Source organism: Actinia tenebrosa, unplaced genomic scaffold (genome assembly GCF_029948245.1).
Source record: "Actinia tenebrosa isolate PJP-AT-01 unplaced genomic scaffold, QUT_ActTen_1.0 PGA_scaffold10__47_contigs__length_13832649, whole genome shotgun sequence".
NCBI classification, from domain to species: domain Eukaryota; kingdom Metazoa; phylum Cnidaria; class Anthozoa; order Actiniaria; family Actiniidae; genus Actinia; species Actinia tenebrosa.
This window is the reverse complement of record NW_028292570.1, coordinates 2,231,959-2,255,604: the sequence shown is the minus strand read 5'-3', so window position 1 is coordinate 2,255,604 and position 23,646 is coordinate 2,231,959. Positions and strand designations below refer to the sequence as shown.

General features: G+C 38.6%; 3 protein-coding genes and 1 long non-coding RNA gene across 6 annotated transcripts in view; 3 read left to right on the top strand and 1 right to left on the bottom strand.

Moving 5' to 3' along the window:
- Positions 1 to 23,646, top strand: part of LOC148912754 (uncharacterized) — a 141,431-nt gene that overhangs the window by 966 nt on the left and 116,819 nt on the right. The window lies entirely within an intron of this gene.
- Positions 709 to 8,141, top strand: LOC116298027 (lipoyl amidotransferase LIPT1, mitochondrial-like). The gene is given in 11 exon segments (XM_089026510.1): positions 709 to 847; positions 1,161 to 1,219; positions 1,781 to 1,844; positions 2,604 to 2,624; positions 2,955 to 3,044; positions 3,288 to 3,438; positions 3,931 to 4,046; positions 4,419 to 4,634; positions 4,883 to 4,957; positions 5,592 to 5,697; positions 7,159 to 8,141. Coding segments are annotated over 11 exon segments (1,092 nt in total). The 5' UTR covers positions 709 to 781; the 3' UTR covers positions 7,287 to 8,141.
- On the bottom strand, positions 8,107 to 23,555 carry LOC116298042 (kinesin-like protein KIF18A). 2 transcript variants are annotated; one of them, XM_031706394.2, is made up of 17 exons: positions 22,719 to 23,555; positions 21,364 to 21,468; positions 17,754 to 17,864; positions 17,126 to 17,323; positions 16,296 to 16,396; positions 15,664 to 15,814; positions 15,272 to 15,366; positions 14,745 to 14,853; positions 13,861 to 13,917; positions 12,926 to 13,185; positions 12,470 to 12,663; positions 11,415 to 11,962; positions 10,937 to 11,063; positions 10,776 to 10,836; positions 10,087 to 10,263; positions 9,231 to 9,297; positions 8,107 to 8,325 (listed from the first exon to the last, which is right to left on the bottom strand). In XM_031706394.2, the coding sequence occupies exons 1-16, from the start codon at positions 23,247 to 23,249 to the stop codon at positions 9,267 to 9,269; spliced, it is 2,856 nt and encodes a 951-aa protein (XP_031562254.1). In that variant the 5' UTR covers positions 23,250 to 23,555; the 3' UTR covers positions 8,107 to 8,325; positions 9,231 to 9,266. The 2 variants fall into 2 exon arrangements, with proteins under 2 accessions (XP_031562254.1, XP_031562246.1); XM_031706386.2 differs by lacking the exon at positions 9,231 to 9,297.
- Positions 18,034 to 20,937, top strand: LOC116298059 (uncharacterized). Its single transcript, XM_031706405.2, has one exon. The coding sequence runs from the start codon at positions 18,133 to 18,135 to the stop codon at positions 20,290 to 20,292; it is 2,160 nt and encodes a 719-aa protein (XP_031562265.2). The 5' UTR covers positions 18,034 to 18,132; the 3' UTR covers positions 20,293 to 20,937.

Below are 23,646 nucleotides of genomic sequence, written 5' to 3'. Positions count from 1 at the left end.
GTCCTCCGTAATGCGAAAGAGTAAAAAAATCGATAAAAAAATGCACTAGGATATTTTTTTTCGTGCGCGCTTTTGTTTCCCAGAATGTTGTCGTCGACCGGCTCAAGCCTACGCGACTGGACCGAAAGGAACTCTGGGTAGCAATCATTGAAGCCGAGTTGACTGCATAATTTTATCTGACTAGTTATGCCTGGTTTACAGCACAAACCTTCGTAGGCGAGCGGGAAGTGTCGAAGGAGACGTGTTTTTAATGCCTTCATATTTTCGAAATTGTGAACTGAATCATAACTACTTTGTTTTTCTTTTCCTGCCCAAAGACATGCATTTGATGGATTGTTTCTCGCCATTATTATCTTTATTCCTAGCGGGAACAATTAATTCAGAATGAATATTTAACCGCTTCAGTGATTTTTACCCATATTCCTTTCGGTCCAGTCGCGTAGGCTTGAGCCGGTCGACGACAACGTTTTTTGAATTGACTGTATACATAAGATCGACATCAGATACCATAGGGAAACAAAGGCGCGCGCGAAAAAAAAAAATGTTCTAGTGCATTTTTTATCGATTTGTTTCCTCTTTCGTATTACGGAGGACATTATCTTGATCTCAAATTTAAAAAATGTATTAATCATTTATTTTTTCCGATTTTATTTTCATCATTCACTTTAATCTAAATTGGGCTCCCTGTGCTTGGACTTACTCCCGCTTATCAAAATGGCGGACGGGAAGAAAAAATGCGCTCTTAGTATTAGTGGTTCAAAATTAAATATTTAATCCTAAAATGAAATTTTATGTGCTTAATTGTTTGCGTATGAGCTACAGAGCATACTCTTCGCATGCAAAGGAGGTGAGAATATTTTTTAATGCAGATTTTTTATTATTTATACTTTTACATAGGCCAGGCGAGCAAAAGTAAGGTTAAATCTGGTGAAGTGGCGAAGTGGATGCTTGAATCTTATATATTGTTTAAGTAATTTTAAAATAAAATAGCCAAATTTCATGTGGAAAGTTTACGATAGGTATAACAAAAAACTAAGGTTGAGACTACAGTCAAAGGGGGATGATAGGGGTAGGGGTAGGGAGGAATGTCAAGGAAATATCCCAACCCCACCCCCCCTAAAAAGTGCCTTGTCTTTACCAGCTTACAAATTCTTTTTAAGGTGTCAATCTATCTCTCTGTAAGCCATGATCCATTTGAAAACTTAGCTTTTGAAGATTGGTAAGTTTGTTTTCGTAAATAAACCTCTTCCAGAATACAATATATTGGATGCAAGGGTAAAAGTAAAAAAAAAAAAAAATTACATTGGAAAAATCCTGGGGGGGAAGGAGTGGAGGGGGGGGTACTGCCCTATATACGCTATATGGGTACATGCCGCCAAACAGCTAGGTATGGTTTTCAGCAATTTTACTCTGGAACAGGGTATATAAAATTGCTCTCGCTCTGGGACAGGGTATATGAAATCTCTCTCTCTCCTCTCTCAAACAGGGTATCTATTTTCACACTACTGGAAAAGGGTATAGTTTTCAGCGATTTTGCTCTGGAACAGGGTATGAATTTCAGTGATTTTACTCTGGAACAGGGTCAGGGTTCAGAGGGCTCAGCAGCACATCCTTACCCTAAACGGGCAAGAGTACCCCCCTGGGGGAAAAATGTGATTTCTTTTGGCTTTTCCTGTCAGCATTGCGTGCAAAATAATTCTGAAAGTGGTCTACACTGTTTGTAATTTTGAGGTCTTGATTGATGGTGTTTCATTTATAATCAAAGTTTGATTGTTTTTAGGGTCTATGAAAAGGTGGATTTAGCACAAAAAAGAATTCTTTTTCTTTGGAGAAACAAGCCAACGGTAAGGAAGTGACATCTGTAGACTTTAATGGCTTTATCGTGAAATCAGGGATGTTTCTTGGGGGGTTGGGGTGGGATGTTGAACACCCTTTTTGGATTAGATAAGTATCTGATACAAAAAATTAGAGCTGCTTCTTTGTGAAGCTTTTGTTTGTGTAAAAACATCCAGAATCATGCATTGTTATCATCACCATTGTGATCCGATATCCTCATTATTACCATCAAAATGATAAGCATCATGATCACCTTCACCATGATCATTACATCAGTGACCACAATAATTATCACCATCATGATTGCATTTATCACCAACAACATTGTCATCATGACTCATCACAACTATCATCATCACTACTTCCGTAATCATCATCACCATCATCATCTCCTCATTATTATCATCATCATCTCCTCTTGGCTCCACCCACTTGCCTCCTGCTGTAAGTGGATCATGAGATACTTTAGAGGAGTAAGAACATATGTTGACATTTTCAAATACCTTATAAGACCTGACCTGATCAGATACTTATGATGTCACTCTAGGGTAGGCCTCCTTCTGAACTATGAATTTTTAAGTAAAAGTCTGTTTGCTTGCAGGAAGTTATATAAATTTATAAATTTATATAAAGTTATATAAAGTTATATAAATATAAAGTTATATAAAGTTATATAAATATAAAGATATATAAAGTTATATAAATTTAAAATTTGGCATTGATGAATTTTTTTTTTTTAATTTATTTTATTCCTTTTTTATTTTCAGATTGTAATTGGTAGACACCAGGTAATTTTTTTTTATTCAATTCTTAATTTCCATACATCAACTTGGAACTTGAGTGAAATCGCATACCCTGTTTATGACAAGAAGCTCGAAAAACCATACCCTGTTCAGCTGATCATCCCCGTATAGTCCATATATGGGAGTACCCCCCCCCCCCCCCCCCCCCCCCCCCCCGGTAATGGCATTTGAACCTTGCAATGCCGGTTGAATGTTTTGTGTTTGAAAAGTGAACCGATGTAGCTGATATATCAATGGAAAATATCTGTTCTCATCTACACTCTTTTTAATGACAACTAAGAATTAAAACAAATCTCTGTTATTTTTCACTCTTAGAATCCATGGCTTGAATGTAATCTTAAGAAACTCAAAGGCAATGGTGTTGGATTAGCAAGACGAAAAAGTGGTGGAGGAACAGTGTACCATGTAAGAGATTATGTTCAATAGCAACTAGTTGTTTACTGTATATATTTCACAAATTTGGTAGTTTCAAGATGTCTGCTGAAATATGGTTTTTCATTGCTGTCAATGAAAAATAATCAGTTAGTTTCTTTAACATTGAAGACTGGTGCCAGTAGAAAAAATGAAAGCCGACAGGCAACTTGCGACTATCAAGTTCACATAATATTGAAAATTACTGTATTTTGAATTTGTATGTTAACTTTACAGGATTTGGGCAATTTGAATATCACATTCTTCAGTAATCGATCATCGTATGACAGAAAAGAGAATCTAGCGCTTATCGTAAAGGCTTTGAAAAACAGATGGAAAATTGATGTACAGGCTACTCCAAGAGATGACATATATTTAGAAAATAAATATGAAATATCCTTTATAATGTTAAATGATTATATTGACAGTTAATTAGTGATAGTGATGATGATGATGGTGTTAATGATAGTGATGATGATGGTAGCAATGATAATGATTGGGATAATGACCATGGTGGTGATGATGAGGTTAATGTTAGTAATGATGATGGTGGTTATAATGAAGATGATGATGATGATGGTGTTGATTATGATGATGATGATGATGGTGATGATGATGATGGTGTTGATTATGATGATGATGATGGTGGTGATGATAATGATGATGATGGTGGTGGTGGTGATGGAAATGATGGTGGTGGTGGTAATGATGATGATGATAATGATGTTGGTGGTGACAATGAAGATTATGATGATGATGGTGGTAATGATATTAATGATGATGATAATGATGATGGTGATGATGATGTTGATGGTGATTGTCCCCACCATCCATTACTGAATCACTTATTTATTTGATATCATTTAATTATCTTTAACACTTTAACAAATATCAGGAACATCTTCTAAACTTGGAAGGTTATCAACCTATCATCACTGTACATTGTTACTTGATGTAGATACCAAAAGACTAAATGAATTACTTCAACCAACTTATGTAAGTATTTAGGTAGTGTTTCCCCATTTGAGACCATATGTAATCCCCTTGATAATGAGATATTTTGTTTGAGTTGTATCCATATTCATGAGTCTTCTCATGTGCAACCATTAAACAAAGAAATGATACTCTAGGGAATGACACGTGGTCTTGAGAATAAGATTCTTTGTTTGAGTTGTATCTATATTCATGTGTCTTCTCATGTGCAACCATTAAACAAAGAAATGATACTCTTGGAAATGACGTGGTCTGAAATGGAATTGCTCCCCCCCCCCCCCCACCCCCAATTCCCCCATCACCCCATCCCTAGTTAGAGTGACAGTTAAAGCCATTTTACCATTCATTTTACTTAAACGTATCTTTGCTTTCTAGGATAATCTAGCAAGCAAAGCTACAGCCAGCGTACGAGCTGAAGTAAAGAACATGTGTGATGTGGAACCCTCGCTTGAATTTAATAACGTTGCCATGGAAATAGCATCTGAATACAGCATGACATACACGGGTGACCCAACAGTTAGATATCAGATATTTGACCCTTCAAATGAAAGGGATTTTCCAGGAATTTCTGAGTATGCAAGGGGATTGCAAGTAAGTGCTAAAAAAAATAGAATAACGTGCGCACGTGCTGTGTGCAGTTATAAAGCATCTTAGAATTGGCAGAGCACGAGAGAAGTGTTAGGAGAAGCAGGACGTGTAGCAGACATGAAGGATGAAATACTGACCGGAAAGTGTGTGGTTGGTGTGGGGAGGGGCAAAGCAAGATGGAGGAGACTAGAATGCGCTATTTTATATAGAAAAAATCTTGTTCCTATTGATATTGAACTTTCTTTCTGTAGACCTGGCAGTGGATATATGGAAAGACACCAAGGTTCAACGTACCCTTTACAACGACGCTCTCTGCTGGACCCACTGTAAGCTGCTTAAAATTGACATATTAGTGTGATACACTGCTGACAAGCCAGGCGCAAGAGTCTGCCAATCCGCGAGCATTTTATGTTTTTTTTATGAGATATGACTGTTTACAGTTCTTATACAAAACGCGTGCGAGTAATGTGTGCTGTTATAAAGCACGTGGGGATTGGCAAAACACGCGAGAAGTGTTATGAGAAGCATGACGCATAGTGGATCAATATTCTTCACAAATTAGTGAGATATACTGCTGACAAGCCAGCAGCGCCAGAGTCTGCCAATCCGCGAGCATTTTATGTTGTTTTATGAGATATGCCTGTTTGCAGTTCTTATACAAAACGCGTGCGCGCACTGTGTGCTGTTATAAAGCACGCGGGGACTGGCAAAACATGCGAGAAGTGTTAGGGGAACCACGACACATAGCGTATCAACACTCTTCGAGTGTTATGTCTTTCTGCAAGTTAGATATGACTATCCACAGCACAGCAATCAGGTGTTTTATTTCTTCGATGAAATACGAATTAAAATAGCCGTTGTTTTGGACAGGATTCGCAAATTCGCAATAACGCGCGCGCCACCAACCAATCGAAAAGCGAAAATTGTAAAAGTCATTTTTTAATTCATTTGATGTTTCAGACAATTTCCTTCACGTGTTTTCACGGTATAATTGAAGAAATAGAAATCCATTTAGAACACAAGCACTTGGACTCATTGTTGCAGCAGATTGCAACTCAACTAAAGGGTAAGACACGGAGTGATAAAGTTAAAAAACATAATAAACATCAAAACACTCCAGTTTCGAGTTCTCTTTGTTCAGTCTTAGTCTCGTTTGTGCTTCATAGTGTTCAGCTATTCAACCACAGCCCCTGGCATTTTAATCAATTTGTATTGTTCCGTAATACGTACATTCCTTACTATACAATGCATCTTAATAAAAGGAAGAAAAAAAACAATCGAGGCTAAGACTGAGCAAAGGCGAATTCGAAATGGGAGTATTGAAGTAATATTTCAAACACGCGAGAGAGTTCTTCCTCCGATTTCCAAACACCGAAAAGTGAGTTGAAAAAACGAGGCCGAGTTTTTTTAACTGACTTTGAGGTGTTTGGAAATCGGAGGAAGAACTCTCTCAAGTGTTTCAAATTACTTCTCAAACTCATGAATATTTCTTGGAGAAAATCAAAGAAAAAGTTTACGAAATTTAATGCAAATTAAGAACACATTTCCAAACCACCGTCACAGTAGTGATTTGCTTTGTTTTCTCCTCATTAAATATTCATGAGTTTGAGAATGATCATGGAAAGACACCAAGATCATTGGAAAAGAACAAAGGTACCATCAAAGAAAGTAGCTAGAGTCGTGGTAGCAATAGACAGTGGTAGAAGTTCGTCACCAAGTTATCTGCCATTAGTTAAGCTTCGTGCGCATGGTAACACAACTTAGCTCGCGGACACTATGTAATCATCATGTTTTACACTTATCGCTAGGAATCAGGACCAAAAACACGCACCCAAACACGGAGAAACTCGGCATCAATGAAATTCAATATGGCGGCTCTTCCAGCAACAACTTCGTTATGACGCCTTGCTAAATGTAGAACGTTTGGCGGAAAACGCATGACGTCGAACTGCAGCTTCATGTTTGCGGCACCTAGCAAGAACGTCATGCTAAATGTTTTGTTGCATTTGTGTTAGAATGTTGCTTTGTAAGGCTTTTTTATAGAAAATATATGGGGAAAATATGCAAATGAAGGCCCAAACCTCATTTTCGAATAAAATTTTTGCTTTGGGTTAACACTTTGATTCCACTTTCATCGGTCATCTCCACTTCCAAACAAGTTAAACTTCTGAATAACAAGACTTTAGCCTTGTACAACAGCCTTTCTTCAAGAAAATAGTTTTTGGCGCTCACTGCTTGAATACGAAAAGAATTCTCTCTTAATCCCTGAAGATACCAAAAGTTTGGAAAATAAATTCCTTATGGTTGAAGAAACATTTAGTTTTTAATTATGACACCAACCTACAAAACAACACTTGACAAAATTGATGGTTTGCAATCATTCTCAAGAGAATGTAATTACAAAAGTCACGGCGGCCATGTTCGAGGATATTACGAAAGAGACTAATGACGAATCTTTTGTTAAGTTCCTCCAACATGGCCGCCGTGAAAACCATCAATTCAAATGTTCTCTTTCTTGTTATCTTAGGTGTGCACTTCTCACGAGAAGACGTTTGCAGCAAGTTAAATGATCTCAATAATTCATTTTCACGTTCACACCTGGAACAATTATTTACCAGTGAATTACTTCATTGGATGAATCAGGTTTTGTTCTAAAAACGTTTCCCTTTTCATGTAAGTATGAAATTAGGAGACCTGCGAACTTTGGCTTCTTTTCTTTTCTTTTTAATTTAATTTCAAATTTAATTTTATTATTATTTGCTGGAAATTGGTCAATTATTACTTGACCCAACCTCTGGCGCAGAGAATCATGAGACTAGATAGGGAACGCAAGATTGAATCCAATCTTGTAACCCACCCATCCAATCCCAATAGTCCCCTTCACAGTTCCCTGCGCCATCTTGAAAGGTAGCCGTACCTTTGCATCGAAGCGAGACGAACGGTGAGCTTGCAATGATAGAGACGAACTTAAGATCTCTATAGGATGCAAGCATACGGTTTTTTGGGTTTTAGACATGAATTATATCCTGGCTATAAGAAGTTACGTGTCCTGCTTTTCCCAAGGCTTCTCTCTTAATTCGCCAATCTCCGTGTTATTTATATCTGCACACAAAAATAAAATAACATTACACAATAATTGCCTTACTTCACTATGACGTCACATCAAAACCATATTCAACAATCTATTGTTTAAACGCAAAGGATCATGGTCGTCGGACGGGGTCAAATCAACGCAAACTAACCGAAAATTGTTCTAAAACCCGTATCATTCCACGAAGAGAAGTAGAATAGCTAGCAAACGCTCAGAATATTTTTTTAGTACATATTAACACATATTATATCTGAAAACCAGGCCATTTTAGATTAAACTGTTTCGCTAAGAGCAAATTTAGTTGAATTTTCTATTGGATTTGGCGATTCTATCCCCGACATAAACAAGCGCAGTGTTCATAAAAAAAACATAAACTACCTCAAATTCGATGTTAACATTTATTTCAAACACTATTTAATCTTACAGATGTTTCTAGTTAATCGTTTCTTAATAAAAATTTGCAGAAATGGAACTAAAATTATATGTCTTATTTACAAAATAATGGAATTTATGACGGCGAAAATCTAATGGGGTTTAGGGACAACACTTTCGTGCTTATTCTTCTACTGCCAGCGTGGTCGATCTCGCTTTGATGTCTCTTGCCTGTAAAATATAAATGAAGAGAAATCCCATTAAGAGAAGCGGATAAGAATTTGCTGTAGGAGCCGGTAACATAGTACCCTGCGAGCAGAGTCTCCTTTTAACTCCTATACGGGCGTAGAGGAGTTGAGGAGACTCTGCTCGCAGGGTAGTAACATAGCTATCCGAATCGGAAATGTGTTCACTACAGACCGGTGATCTCATGAGTGCGTGGAAAACGTTTGTAAACTGCAGTAGTTCCTCATCTCCAGTCCTTTTGTATTGTAAACTAGTTTGGTTGCTGTTTGGTTGGGAACAAGCTGTATTATTAATTCTGATGAGGTTGGAAATATTTCCCTTAAGATAGCCCCACAATGCTAATATTTGTTGGTAATGAGGAAATGTGATGAAGTCATGCTTCAGGAAACAACAACAAGAGAGTCATGGTAATAATAATAACAGGGTTCTTATATAGCGCATTTTACATGGTCTCAATGCGCTTCACAATCATGACCAGTGGAGGACTTAATGGACTGCGTATTTAGGCGCTAGTAGCAGCCGTGCAGCTTACAATCATGAGTGATTTGTTAGTAAGTTAGTATTAATGCCTCCAGATTGGTATAGGCTGTTGAACCGGGAGACAATCCCCTACTCTTATAGAGATAATTCAACAGGTTCTTTTATGTCCCCCATCTTACCGTAGGTTGCCTACGGTTTTAAGTCCTTGTCCGAGAAGACTTGAAGGTCTAACCTCTTACAAAGGCAGTACCTTCTCCTCAGTTATCTTAAGACCCTGAGTGTTGGTCCGGCCGAGGCTTGAACCACGACCTCCCGCACAACAGACCGATACTCTTACCAACTGAGCTAGCCGGGTGGCGGTTAATAAGAAGTCAGAATCTGGTCATTACGTGCTAAGTTGGTCCACTTACATGTAGCCTGGACTGATATTATTCACTTTAACAGTCTTATATCATGGTATACTGCATGTTCACGGGACTAGAAGTTCAAAAAAGAACAAATATTTCAAAGTGAACAAGTATTCCTCTTCAAGACTCAGCCAAGGAAGTGATTCAACTTAGCAGCCAAGCCTCGGCCCCACAATTCATTGCGATACGAGTATGTCTAGTCTTTATTAAAATATTTAGATAAGAACGCTGCAATTTTGCTCTGGCACAATTAGGAAGCACGAAAGAAATGCCATTGCGATTTTTCATGGGGTAGATGGCAACACATCTATGAGGCAAGGATTTTTTGAACCTCTGGATAAAAAAAAAAGAAATTTGCTTTGCTTTGCTTGTTTTTTTTTTTTTTTTTTTTGCGAGGCTATGTGCTCAATTAATCTACTGTCACAAATCACTGACAATTATGCACGAAGACTCACATTGTGGGTGACAAGGAAAGCATATCTCGCACCACCTCAATTTTCAATAGACGTCTTCGGCTCTGATGTAATGTTTTCCCATTTCAGACCACATGTCATTCCCTAGAGTATCATTTCTTTGCACATGAGAAGACACATGAATATGGATACAGCCCAAACAAAGAATCTTATTCTCAAAGGAATGACACGTGGTCTGAAATGGGAAAACATTACCCCAAGCTGAAGATGTCTATTGGCCCCTTTGCAGCATGTCGGACATAACTATAGGTTTCCAGTTCTCTTGAGATTGAAATTCTTTTGTTTTGTCCTCCAAATTGAGCTGGTTTGATGTCGCATGCAAGGTGTCTATTCATTACCAGTCTCCTTTCTAATCTATGGAAAGCTTAGCAAATATAAATACTTACGTTGAACGAGGAGCAAAGTTTCTTGGCCTATTCAACACAGATGAGCTTATTGCTCGCTTCAATCCATTGACATGCCTCTGAACCTTGGAAGAGTTGTTTGTGTTCAAATTATTGGTGCTGGTTGCTTTCCTCAAGGTCTTGGTCTTTGGATATAGATTTTCTTTGGAAGAAGCCATCCTGGAATTGAAGAGTTTAGTAACAAAATGAGTTAAGCCTTTAGTCCACTTTAGTCCTTTAGTAATCTTTAGTCCTCTTTTACTCCGACAAAGGACAAACGTTCGAAACAACAGTAAGTTTTTTCATATTTTCACGATGTAAAATTTACCCTTTTATCATTACTGTTTCATTAGGCCCTGGCCAAACGAGGAAACATGTTTCCCTAAATGTTTCTTAAGGTGGCAAAACTGCCAGGAAGCGTCGGGAAACAATGTTTCCATGCGTCTTGGAAACATGAAATGTTTCTGCCGCACAGCAAAAACATTTTTTGCATCTTGGAAGCAAAATTTGTTGCACGCAGCAATGTTTGGCATGTGGCTAAACTGGGAAACATCGAGGAAACATGCGCGCGGTAAACATGTTTCTGGAAACATGTTTCCTCGTTTAGCCAGGGGCTTAGAAACAACGACGCAACTCACACTAGTTTTTAGCTAGTTTCTCCTTTAGTAAAACTAGTTGACAGAAGTTCATACCTTTTAGGCATCATTGAAGTTGGAGGTTTCCCGCCATATTTGTGTGGTGCCTTCTCTGTAACTATAGAAACAAGAGAATTTAGTACATTAGCAAAATGCCGCCATACGGAGTGAAATGGAGAAAAAATTGAGTATATTATTTTGCCCTGAGATTGACTCACGTTTGGCTTGTTTGCTGGGTGTCTCCAAGGAAGATGGGACACCAGAGTGATTATTCTGTTGTGTTGTGTTGCGATTATTTACAGAAATTTCTCGAAGTGGAGTCATGATGTCAGTTGTTGGTACCCTCTGCTGAAACAAAGGCAGTAAAATCAATAATTTTCCATAAAACACACAAGAAAAAACATTATTTTCCCATTGCAATAATATGGGTTTTTCATAGTAATGTTGGTTACCATAGTAATCTTAGTGGTAACCATAGCGATGGACGTATTAACCATTATTGATGGAAGTATTGGAAAGAGTTTGTTGCTATGGTAATATGAGTTGTTGCCATGGTATTACTAGTTTTCACCACGGTTACCATGTAAACAGGGTTGCTGCTTTTTTTTTCTAACTCATCCCCAGACTCCAGAGAAATATTTTTACCACAGGAACACCATTCCTTGGAAAACCAAGTGAAACTTCAGATTTTCGTACCTTTGGTGTATTGGATGCAGTAAGGAAGGCCGATATACTAAGCTCTCCAGAACTACTGCCTACAATTGAGGTACTAGAGTGAGTTCGGTTCGGCAAGTCCATCCAAGCAGCTTTAATTTTGGTAGTATGTTTCTTTGCACCCTCTGTTGTTGCGTTACCCGTGACAGATCCATGCATGTCACATATGGGTGTTGCGCTACTGGGGCGATCTCCCTGCCCACGTAATGGCGTCAGCAGCAATGATTTAACAGAAGTACTGCGTGCATTTTCACCCATCATTGCTTTCTCGTTCATATTTCCTCGTTGCGGCAACAATGGTGTCGTCGTTGTCCTTGTGGTTGCAGCCTCGAATGCTTGATTCAATGAAACACGTGGATCATCAATCTCAGGAGAATTTTGGTTGCTATTGGCAACGGGATTGATTGGAGTGACAACTGCCCTGCTGATGTTTCTTGGCGTCATTGGTTTTAAATTGCTTTTCTTGTGGAGAGTGGTGAAGATAGTTGTTGTGGGAGTATCAAATTTAGTGGTCTCGATAAGCGTTGCATCTGAAAGATAAAATGGAGAATCAAAATTTCTGAAGAAATTTTGTAGTTTTTATTACGCGAGGGAACAAGAGATACAAGTTGAATTCAAGGGGCTGTTTTTTACCTAGAAAGACAGGAAGAGGGTCTAGGAAGATCAGTAATCAAGGCTCAGCGTTGTGTTAGTACGCTCTTCCATCACCTCTAATATCTCAGCTTCAATTGCTGGAGTCTCCATCCCATGCGAGTGGAGTTTGTTTGGACTCTCTCTAGATAATAAAGTTTTTCTGCAGGTTATCAGGTTTTTCGTTCCGCCTCAGAGTAAGCAATGCTTTGACTGACTTTCATCAGTCTAGAGGTCTTAACTTATTTATTTTAATATACAATTGAAATATTTAAGCAATTTGCCCAAGGCAGATGATAACACAATAGAACATTAAGCCCCCTACAACATCTCATGGCATCGATTAAATCTGAATGAACCCTTTTTCAAAGCATTTAAAATGTACTACCAATATTTACGATAATTACCATTAGTGATTGAGTGCAAGGCAGACAAATCCAGATTGTCATTTTCAGAGACATCAGCCCATGATACCTCACGGCCACCGGTAACTAACTTGACTATAGAGTCATACTCATTGTCTATTTCCCGAGTCGCAAGACCAGCGCCTTTAATCAGGAAAAACTGGTTCTTGAAGGCTGTAAGAACTTTAGCAAGAATCCTGAAACGAGTTAAAAATGGACAATTATTGCATACAGATGCAAGTTGTTTACAGCCATTCTCAATCACACGCGCCCTCTTGCGATTATTTCTGTCGCGACGAAGAAGGTTTTGGTAGACGTCAATCACAAGGCGTTTCCATGACATTGTCGGAAAACATAAAGCTATAAGGGCACGTGCATATTTATTTTATTTAATTATTCATTCCGCTGATTGCGACCTCGGAACAATATTAATATTTTTACCCATAATACATCACGCACCTTTCGGTATTTTGCGCATCCTTCTCCTGCGCATGCGTGAATTTCTTAAAATAACGGCACTGGCGACGAAGCTCTGCACATTCCAACTCCATTTTCGAAGAGGCCTGGCAGCGTAAGAAATCCTCCTCAAGTTCTTTACTTGTTTCTGCGACACCTTTCATTTCTGCTATCACTTGATCAAGACTTTCTGTGTTTTGCTTTAGTTTTTGTTTGGCCTCCATTATTCTTGTCTCTAGCTTTTTCTTCTGGGTTTTCACCGCCTAAAATGATTTCAAAACATAGATTTAGGTCCCGTCCACACTTACGCGTTATCGTTTGAAAACGCATACTTAAAATGCGTTTATCCTTGCGTCAACATTAAAACGATCGAAAACGCTGAGCATTTTAAATGAAAACGCTCTTTAGAGTGGAGGATTTTGAAACCGCGGACGCCATTCACATCCGCACGTCTGTTTTTCTTCGCATGCGTAGATGATAAATAGAGGATATTACATGAGCGCGCGGAGATACGAATTTTATCTTCGAGTGTTGAAAAGATCTCTCACGAGTGAGCGCAGCTCACTCGTGAGAGATTTTCAACACGAGAAGATAAATTTCGTATCTCCAAGCGGCCATGTAATATTCTGTTTATTATATAATTATCAATGAAGTATGTTTTGGCTTTTTCGGGCAATTCTTTCCGTGTATTTTTGAATAGCCATCGCAATGGTGTTATTTTCACACGTGAAAATAACATGTTATTTTCACGTGTGAAGATATCAATTTTTCGAAATAGAGAAAAATAGATATTTCATTGGTAATTATATAATAAAATTATTTATTATCTGTTATTTTTGATCCTCATTTCATCCATTTCCAAGTGCCGGGAAGTGTCTCGTTTTTTTTTTGCTGGAGATTGTAAATAAGTGGTTTAGAAAAAAATTGAGTATAAATACCGTTTCACGTTGTTCTCCGTCGAGGCACAGGAGTTGAATTCTCTCAAGGTTTCTCTCCTGTTAAAAAAGGAAAAATATTCAGCTTGGCGCAGTTATTTCTGGTACGGCGCACTATGGCTGAGGGAATTTCTCTTTTCGTTGGTATTCGAATTATGATATGGTTTTGCTGGTGTAATAGACGTGGTGCATTCTGGTCTGTCTTGAGTACCACTGCCTTATTTGATCACGAAGACAAATGCATCCATTTTACACAAATTGATGGTTTTCACAGCCGCCATGTTGAATGAATTTAACGAAAGATTCGTCATTAGTCTCTTTTGTTACATCATCCAACATGGCCACCATATCTTTTGTTATTTCATTCTCTTGGGAATGATTTCAAACCAGCAATATAGGATGAAGTAAAAGTATTGAGACGTGGGAGAACCTACCTAGCACTCAGTTGATGTTATATACACCTAATTGAAAAAACGTTGTCGGGTTCAAAAAAAGGCTATATCATCAAAGCTAAGACCGAAGGGGAGCATGGGAATACAAACAATTATGCTAATGTGTATTGCAGTTATCCCTTCCTGTGCACATTTTATGCATCATGGCTTTGGCATGTTGTTAATTTAGGTCGACCGACTTTGCTCTACTGTGCATTTTTACATGTCGATATCCAAATATAATACACATTTCGGAGTACCCAAAATCCTTTTCGGTCTTAGCTTCGATGATATAACCTCGAACCCGACTACGTTTTTTTCAATTAGGTGTATTCAGAAAATCTATTGTATTCTGTTGTTGTTCCATCTATTGTATTACCCTTGAGTCATAGTACTTTTATGAATACATGACATCAACGGCTTGCTACATTTTTTGAAAATAGGCTAATAGTTTACCTTTCTGTAAGCCTTTATCAATAAATCCCTCTGCGCGGCTTCGATGTCTACCATATCTCTCTTGATCATGGCTCTCTCACTCATGATGCTCTGAAACGTTGTCTTTAAGCTGAGAAAAAAGACAATTTCTGTTATCATTTTCGACGACAAACTACAAACTTTTGTTCTCGAAGGATGTCAATTGTTTTTTTTTCATATTGTCACCAAGGGCGGATCCAGCCAAAATTTTTAGGGGGAAGTTAATATAGTTTCTTCCGTCAACACGACGTAAAACAATAAAAAAAGCATCTAATTCTTCAGCTTTGTTTTGTTTTCTGCTGAAGGGGGGCTTCAGCCCCCCTTTGCTCCCCCTGGATCCGCCTTTGGTCACATCAAAATGACTTCCATAACTATTATAACGTCACGTCCACAATCGCGGTTACTTTGACAATGTTTGATGCTAGTTGCCAATCTTGGCCAAATTTTGCACTACGTACTAACCAAAGTGGCGCAGCTCAATGGGGTCGAACTATAAACACTAAACTTACCTGTCCATCTGCAATCTTTTATCGTTTTTCAAAGGCGTCTTCGTGGCCATACCAGCTTCTTCGTACCGACTCAATTTATCTTTGAGCTCTATAATCTAAAATTATATGTGTATGTCAGCTATAGCCTGTGTACAGCCGATTCCCATCCCTCCATTCACGAGAAAACGTTTTTCCCTGCAGGGGTGAGGGCTGTGAAGCGGCTGTACACGGGCTAGTCAGCGAGCATATCTTCAAAACGATTTTATGAAGCTTTCATAGGGTTTTAGATTCACCTGCATTCCTCCATCAAGAGTATATCCAGGGGGGCTTTGGATAGGGTGCGAGCCATCAACCCCACCCCCACCCCAACCCCATCAAATTGTGTCTCTCCAATCCTCTATTGCCTATCTTACCTCAGTTCTCAGTTCATCGACTATCTTAGCATAACGACTAACGTGCCAGTCCACACTGACAACGTTCTTTGACAGCTTGACTTTGATGCTTTTGGCTCTGTCAGCGTATTTTAGAGTGTTGTAGGTGTCTTCGTAGCTAAGACGGGAAGGACTGGGGAAAAATGTTGAAGTTAAAACCACGTATTTTAAAATCCCTCTGTCCACGTAAAACAATTTGTAACTAAGGTTGCGTTCATAATGTATGGCAGAGGGAGGGGGCAGGTGAAAATTTGAAATGTCCAGAATAATTCTTAACACCCCCCTTGAAGTTACGCAAAAAAAATAGGATCCCCCCTAAGCAAGACTTGTAGTTTCTTCCAAAAATTGTGCATCCCCCCCATTTTTCTGATAAAAATTTGCCCATCCCCCCCTTTTCCTACCAAAATTTTACCGATCCCCCCTCAATTTCACCTGCCCCCCCTCCCCTGCCATACATGAACGCAGCCTCAGTCAAAAAACGTCTGTTCATAATAATAACCGGCTTATAAAATTCTCATGCGTTCACATACTAGAAATCTAGAGAATTATTAACACGTTAAATCTTTTTTTGTCCCGCTACTCGCGGGATACTGATACGGGACTTCACTACATACCTTATCGCTGCAATCATAACAGTCCTACAATTACCACCAAGGGAATCTTTCAAAAGTCTTGTTAGTTTGCTGTTACGGTACGGGATGTGACCAGCTTTGTTCTAATGGGTAAAGGAAGAAGGAATACTTGATACTGAAGCGAAATTTGTCGACTGATAAGATTAAAGAAATAGTTGCGCGCGAAATCATAATAGGAGGGACATAAGCTATACGAAATTCTGTCAGCCCAGAGGTTGTTTCAGGGTTTACAAAATTTGAAGGGGTTTTTAATTCATATTGAAAAATGTTGCGCAACGAGTGCACGATATTTCGCCAGAATAATAATTTAATAAGTTTAATATTTCTATAGCGCAAAAATACATTATATATGATCTAATTCGCTGAATTATCGCTTATTGCAAAAGTCTTGCCCTTTCTTTGCCCTCTAACCCCAATCTCGTAACCAGAGCCTGCGTTTCTTCTAGTGACCTGCGACGATGAACGAGGGCTCTGGCATAATCCATTTTTTGACGTATACTCAATTTTCCGGAAGTGAAATATAATCAATGAAAATCATGCTTTCAAACAGACTTCTATGTTTACTTCCGAACAAAATAAAAATTAGAAAACGTGAACATTTTTTTTTTTTGTCAAGTCTTTTAACGTATGCGCCCTTATACCGGAAGTCCAAGAAATCCTGGTCTCAAAAAATGGATTATGCCAGAGCCCTCGTTCTTCGCCGCAGGCCAGATGAAACGCAGGCTGTGGGCACGAGATTGCCCTTACCCCTGCATACTTTGAACACACACGTCCCGGCCACGTTCGTATAGACTCTTTCGTACTTTTCTTACCTCTTTATCAGCCAATGCGTTGATACAGTTACCAAGCGCTAGTAATGATTTGTTTATATTCGCTCCTTCGCGGAACCTGGCACCTCGGTTAGTCGACACATGAGCTCTCTCAGATCCTGCCAGATCGATTAACGACATCTTGGCTAATCGTACGTTTGCTTGCAGTCCTGCTGTTCTGTCTTTCTGACGAACAAATACCTGGTGAAAAACAAAATTGAATAGAAGCATTTAGACAAATCAAGGGTGCCCTGACTTAGATCAACCCAGAAGTAGATTGAGGGTTTAATCTGTGAGTTAGCCATGCCCTGACTTAGATCAGCCCAGAGGTTGTTTCATGATTCAATCTGTGAGTTAGCCATGCCCTGACTTAGATCAGCCCAGAGGTTGTTTCAGGGTTCAATCTGTGAGTTAGCCGTGCCCTGACTTAGATCAACTCAGAGGTTGTTTCAGGGTTCAATCTGTTAGCCATGCCCTGACTTAGATCAGCCCAGAGGTTGTTTCATGGTATCGATAAAATTGATTTTTGAAGCTAAATAAAGGATTTGTAATATAATTGGGGAAAAAAACGCCCCCCCCCCCCCCCCCCCCCGAGTTCCCACCCATGCGCACAAAGATTACAAGGCTATACCTGGAAAACGGCGTGAGATCGAGAGGACTGGGCATTAGCATCGGTAGGATGTTGAGTCCTGTTGTTATTACCAAATTCCAACATCCCAAGCAACTCCTGAGCTGTCCTTGGCTGAAATATTAAAAAAAAGGGTTAAATAGGGTTGTTCATCTGTTTTTTCATCCTTCTAAAGTCCGTCTATCTGTCTGTCCATCCACTCACCCATATTTTTGGGGTTTTTAGGAGTGGGCTACCTTTATTGCCTAAAGAAGCGAAGAAACTGTTTCCTCTTCCAAGAAACAAGCACTTTAATGGCTTCTTGGAATTGTCTAAAACATTAAGTTGACATACGACTGGGTTTTTATTTCTTTTCAGTTGTTTAATTTCATTTCAATCGAATATGGAAACCGAAAATTTGGAAGAAGACTTAAGCAGAGGTAAACTTTTAACACCAACAACGAATAAATTCGTTTCTACAATCTTCAACCTACATTTTTGTCAAAGAACTTCTAGAGAATGTGTGAGTGATATTTTGGAAGCGATTGGCGACTTTTGTACAACGAAAGAGATATACCAAAGGTTTTTATTGACTGGAGGTCTAGGGGAGGGAATGGTGTGGAGTAAAGACATCGATTTTATGCTCTTAGATACCTCCATAACAGTGAAGCAGGAAGAAAGTGGCGATATTGAAACGCAAGGTTTTGAATTACTGTCAATGACAGACCAAATAAAACCTGGTTTTGCAAAATTATCTGTTGTCAACCCCGAATCTTTTCCGTTTATGGACTGTGCCAGGATAGTAAATGGAAAATACTATCTCTCTAGTTTTTTGTTCATCCAAAAACAAGCCCAAACGGTTTCTGAAGCAAGCAATGCTGAAGGTACACACGGTCCAGCCGTTTTAATAGGAAAGGCTTCAGAAGTTCACACAGAAAACGACGTTGTTTCTACGTTAAAATCACCACAATGGCCACACAACGTTTTCCAAGCCTTCAAAACACGAGTTCTTCACTGGTTGAGTTACGAAATGGTTTCTCAAATTGAAAAAAATGGGTGTTACTATGTTCCCATCGGCGACCCAACAAGCCCCGAAAAAGACTTAGAATGGAGACTTTCGTTCTCTTTGATTGAGAAAAGCCTGATTAGAACTTTGAATTCAGTCCAGTACAACTGTTACACTTTCCTAAAGCTTCTGGGTGAAATATTGCATTCTTACAAAGAGCAAAAGCTCCTTTGCTCATATTTCTTTAAAACTGCTTTGTTTTGGAGCATTGAAGAAGAAGATAAGAGCTTTTGGGAAGAGAGTAATGTTTTGAACTGTATTGCTTTTGTACTGAAGAAGATGAGCTTATTCTTCCAAACGCACAATTTTCCCAACTACTTTATCCCAGAGAACAACATGATTGCGCATTTGAATGCTGACAAGTGCTGTCAACTTGCAGAGGAATTGGCATGCATCACGAAAGATCTCTTGTATACTGTTTTTTGTTCTCTTCCACTAGGAATAAAGGGAGAATATGATTCTGTGTTTGAAAGATTAAATCTCAAAGATACAGAAGATAGACTTGCAAGTAAGGAAACCAGAGATGGTTTGTACAGAGATGTGGTAACCACCTTAGAAGCACTTGATTCCTGTCAAATACAAGATCTTATGGAAGCTGGAATTGCTAATATTTCAAGCTCAACTTCATTATATCAAAAGAAATACAGAAGAGACATTAGAAATGATCTCCAGAACTTTTTAGACCCAAATTTCTTTGACCTTTTTGATTTTTTCCCGAGGGGTTGTTCATTGGAAACCAAAATAGATGCTCTCATGGCAGTTATCGCAAATATATCAAATGTCGTCAAGGAGGCAAACTTTTGTTTATGTTATAAGCAAGCACTTTACAGAGCTTTGGGTAACATTTGTCATATTGAAGCACTGTATACCAAAGATGAGGATAGAAAGACAACTTTACTAGAAGATGCAGAGAGCTACTACAAGAACGGACTAGAGCTAGTCTTCCCAGATGGTTTTGATGACCAGATGTTAAGCGGTAAAGTGTATTTGGCACAGTTTCATTACATGAACAACAATCTTGGAAAGGCAGCTCAAGTTTTAGATGAAGTTGAGGAAATTTTGAATGATGAAGACCTTGTGATGGAGATTGGTGATGCTTGTATTTGTACTGAGATTTGTGTCCCAGAACACTTAGAAGCTCTAAAACATGATCAAGGACTTTATGAATACTTCAATGGTTTGTCTCTTAAGGATTCAAAATTCATTAATTCTGTAGCCCTTGCTTATTATATGAGGCTGAAGTGCTATCAAGTATCACAGCCAAGAACAGATAAAGCTTCTACTCTCTTGCATCTAAAAACTGAGCTCATACAAAACAGAAATTCAAGAGAAGTGAAAGTAAATGAAGATGCCTTCAGTAATGAGAGATATCAGAAGCTGTTTATGCAGTTTGAGAAGTTTTGCACTTCTTATAATGAGACACCATCACATTCTGTAATCGATAGAATATTAAGAGACAGCTCTATGGTGTTGCTTGGAATTGTGAGGAATCAATGACATATTCAAAGAAAATAAAATGACTTTTTCTGTGCTCTGTTGAGTAATACAGCACACAAGAAGTAATGTAAGCTAAAAAGTGTGAAGAGAATCACACTTCTTGAGCATTTTTGGAGCTTTCTAAGTTCAGCACGCAAGGAGTAATGTAAGCAAAAAAGAAGTGTGAAGGGAATCACACTTCTTGAGCATTTTTGGAGCTTTCTAAGTTCAGCACACAAGGAGTAATGTAAGCAAAAAAGAAGTGTGAAGGGAATCACACTTCTTGAGCATTTTTGGAGCTTTCTAATTTCAGCACGCAAGGAGTAATGTAAGCAAAAAAGAAGTGTAAAGGGAATCACACTTCTTGAGCATTTTTGGAGCTTTCTAAGTTCAGCACACAAGAAGTAATGTAAGCAAAAAAGAAGTGTGAAGGGAATCACACTTCTTGAGCATTTTTGGAGCTTCCTAATTTCAGCACGCAAGGAGTAATGTAAGCAAAAAAGAAGTGTGAAGAGAAGCACACTTCTTGAGCATTTTTGGAGCTTTCTAAGTTCTACAGGCAAGGAGTAATGTAAGCAAAAAAGAAGTGTGAAGAGAATCACACTTCTTGAGCATTTTTGGAGCTTTCTAAGTTCTACATTATGGAAATAAAGCTGTTTAGAATTGTCTTGTTTTGTTTTATTAGTGTCAAATGCTGTTTTGTTACATGTCTTTGCATTAGCACTATTCACTAATAAAGGACAGTTCTCAGTCATTGCAGAGCATGCATATTATGATTTTAACTAGCCTGTGTTGCGGCCCAAAGGGAAGGGAAGGGGATTGGGGACTGGGGAGAGGAAGGGGAGGGGGACTGGGGAGAGGAAGGAAGGAGAGGGAGGACCTGCAATGAACCCCCTTGATTTTACCTACCGCCCCCTAATCAATATGCAAACTTTCAACCAATCAAATGAAAGAATAAAGTCATGTTTATTTCTCTTTGAGTTTGCATATTAATTAGGGGGCGGTAGGTAAAATCAAGGGGGTTCATTGCAGGCCCTCCCTCTCCTTAGATTTTAGGCTAGATTTTAACATATAAAAATGCTGTATGCATACCTTGTGAAGTGTCAGCCCACTGACACAGACACCTCTTGCAGGATCTTCTCTCACAGCAAGGGGAGGGCCTGGTAACAACAGGTCCCTGATGGTTTCATTATACACCTGAGAATATATTTACAGACTTGTTAAAATGTTGTCATATTTTTTGACTGGATTGCTATTGCAATACAATAAAAATGAAAATAAAGGGCAATATTAACCTTTGTATAGTGAAGCTACATCCTATGCATACTTCTTTTAGCTAACACTTCTCTTGTGTTTATTCGGCCTATCCCCACATGCATTATTACTGGATATAGCATGTCTCCATGTTTTTAATTTTTCTTCATCAATAGCTTAAAGTCAAATTTAAACTTGATTTTTATTTCCTCTTTTTTAAAAAAATTATATTTTTAAACAATGTTACAAACAATACTAGAATGGTTTTCATTAACCTGTGAAACAAAATTTACTTTTTAGATGCTAATAGCCACTGAGATTTAAACAATAGAAGACTCTAAAGGTTCTGACACACGGTGCAACATTGCACTCAGCAGGAATGTTGCAGTGTGTGTCTACCCCAAACTTGTTGCATGCAACGTTGCATGCAACAAATTTGAAGTTTAATCAAGCTCTACTCTTGCAACATTGCGCGCAACAAATTTCATCATGTGAACATGGCTGCAACATTACCTGCAATGTTTTGAAATTTCCAGCCAATCAGCTTGCACCTAATTTATAACTGCTGACCAAATATCTTAACATAGCAGGCTGACACAAGTGATGTTGTGTGATTTTGTTGCAATGTGTATTACCCTGATGCAAATTTGTTGCTTGCAATATTGCGTGCAATGTTGCACCGTGTGTCAGCACCTTAATGCTACATATAAAACTAACACTAATACAAAAATTTAAACTTGATGTTTTCATTCATTTATGGTATTTTTTAGCAAGTCCACCCTCTTCTTGTAGCCATTTTTTCATGGTCGCTCAAAGGTGGATTCATGAAAATCTAGAGGACTCCTCTCTCTCTAGTCTTAGATTTCCTCTCTCTAGTCTTAGATTTCTTAGATTAGTTTTTCTTCGTTCAATTGAGGTAGGAAAGGGTGAAGGGGAATGGGGACCTTGGGTTCCAATAAACTAATAATATATTATCACTATACTGATGCATATATAAATTGCATATCACTGTTTTCATTGCTATTGCTGATAGAGACAACAATCACAACAGGGAAAGGGGGCATTAGACTAATACAGTCAATCAAATAAACTATTCGGTAGCTTTATATACTCTGATGGATGGCAGTGTATTGCCTGATTTCCATACTGTTGTCTCGATCATTGCGTAGCAATAAAAACAGTCGTAAACTTACCTCTAGATACGAGACGGCAACATCACAAGTCTTCTCATCTTTCAGCTCCTCGATCCTTTGATACAAGTCCATCATTGTAAGGAACACCACTCCTGGGGTTTCTGTGTTTCCTAGCATCGTATGCGTCTTGCCAGCTCCCGTTGCTCCATAAGCAAAAACAGTACAGTTATACCCATTCAAGACTCCATCGATAATATTCTTGGTCGTGTGTTCGAAGACCTCTGTTGTTGTTGAATTCTCGTTAAAGACGCGATCGAAAATGAATCTTAAATCTCTTCTTCTTCGTTGGAGTAGACTCCTTCGCTTTTCTTTGAAAGATCCAGGGAAGTTCATTGCCTCACAGTCTTCATTAGGATCAAAGACAAGAACATTTTGATCCATGACACGGATAACGCTTCCATTTGCTTCAGTGTTTTCGAGTTCATTCAGAGGACGAACGCGAATGACAACTTTCATGTTACTGCTTTGCTCGTTGTGTTTTTCTCCTCCTTTAGCCTTCAAACTGGTCGGATTTCTTGAGCTTGAAACCATCTTGGTACTTTAGACTCTCCTATTAGCAATCTAAAGTATAAAAATCCTACTTAAACAGCGAAAACTCTACACGATCAGCTGAAGAAAACTTGCAGTTTAAATTTAAAAAACAATAATTCCAAACGACTTTCTCCTCAGAAATTCGCTTGCGATCTTCGTTTTTCCAAGTTCTAAGCCTTTAATCTGAAGTATTGATTCTATGCCTCTGATTTTCCAGTATTTTTGGGTGATATAAATATCTACATTTTAGGATATAACTCGCCTTTTAGAATGTTTGACGAGAGGTTTGTGTTCACATGTGACTCGGTTGCGAATTTCAAAAAGAACGCTTGATTAATACTCTGTTATGATTGGTCGAGAGGAAACGCCTAGTGCTCATGCTTACTCGGGTATATAA

Coding starts and splice junctions, on each gene's coding strand:
- LOC116298059 (XM_031706405.2), top strand. CDS start 18,133: ATGGAAACCGAAAATTTGGAAGAAGACTTAAGCAGAGGTAAACTTTTA.
- LOC116298042 (XM_031706386.2), bottom strand. CDS start 23,249: ATGGTTTCAAGCTCAAGAAATCCGACCAGTTTGAAGGCTAAAGGAGGA. Junction 13,918..14,744: donor TGATAAAGGCTTACAGAAAG/GTAAACTATTAG, acceptor CTTTTTTAACAG/GAGAGAAACCTTGAGAGAAT. Junction 11,963..12,469: donor CTTGCACTCAATCACTAATG/GTAATTATCGTA, acceptor TTTATCTTTCAG/ATGCAACGCTTATCGAGACC.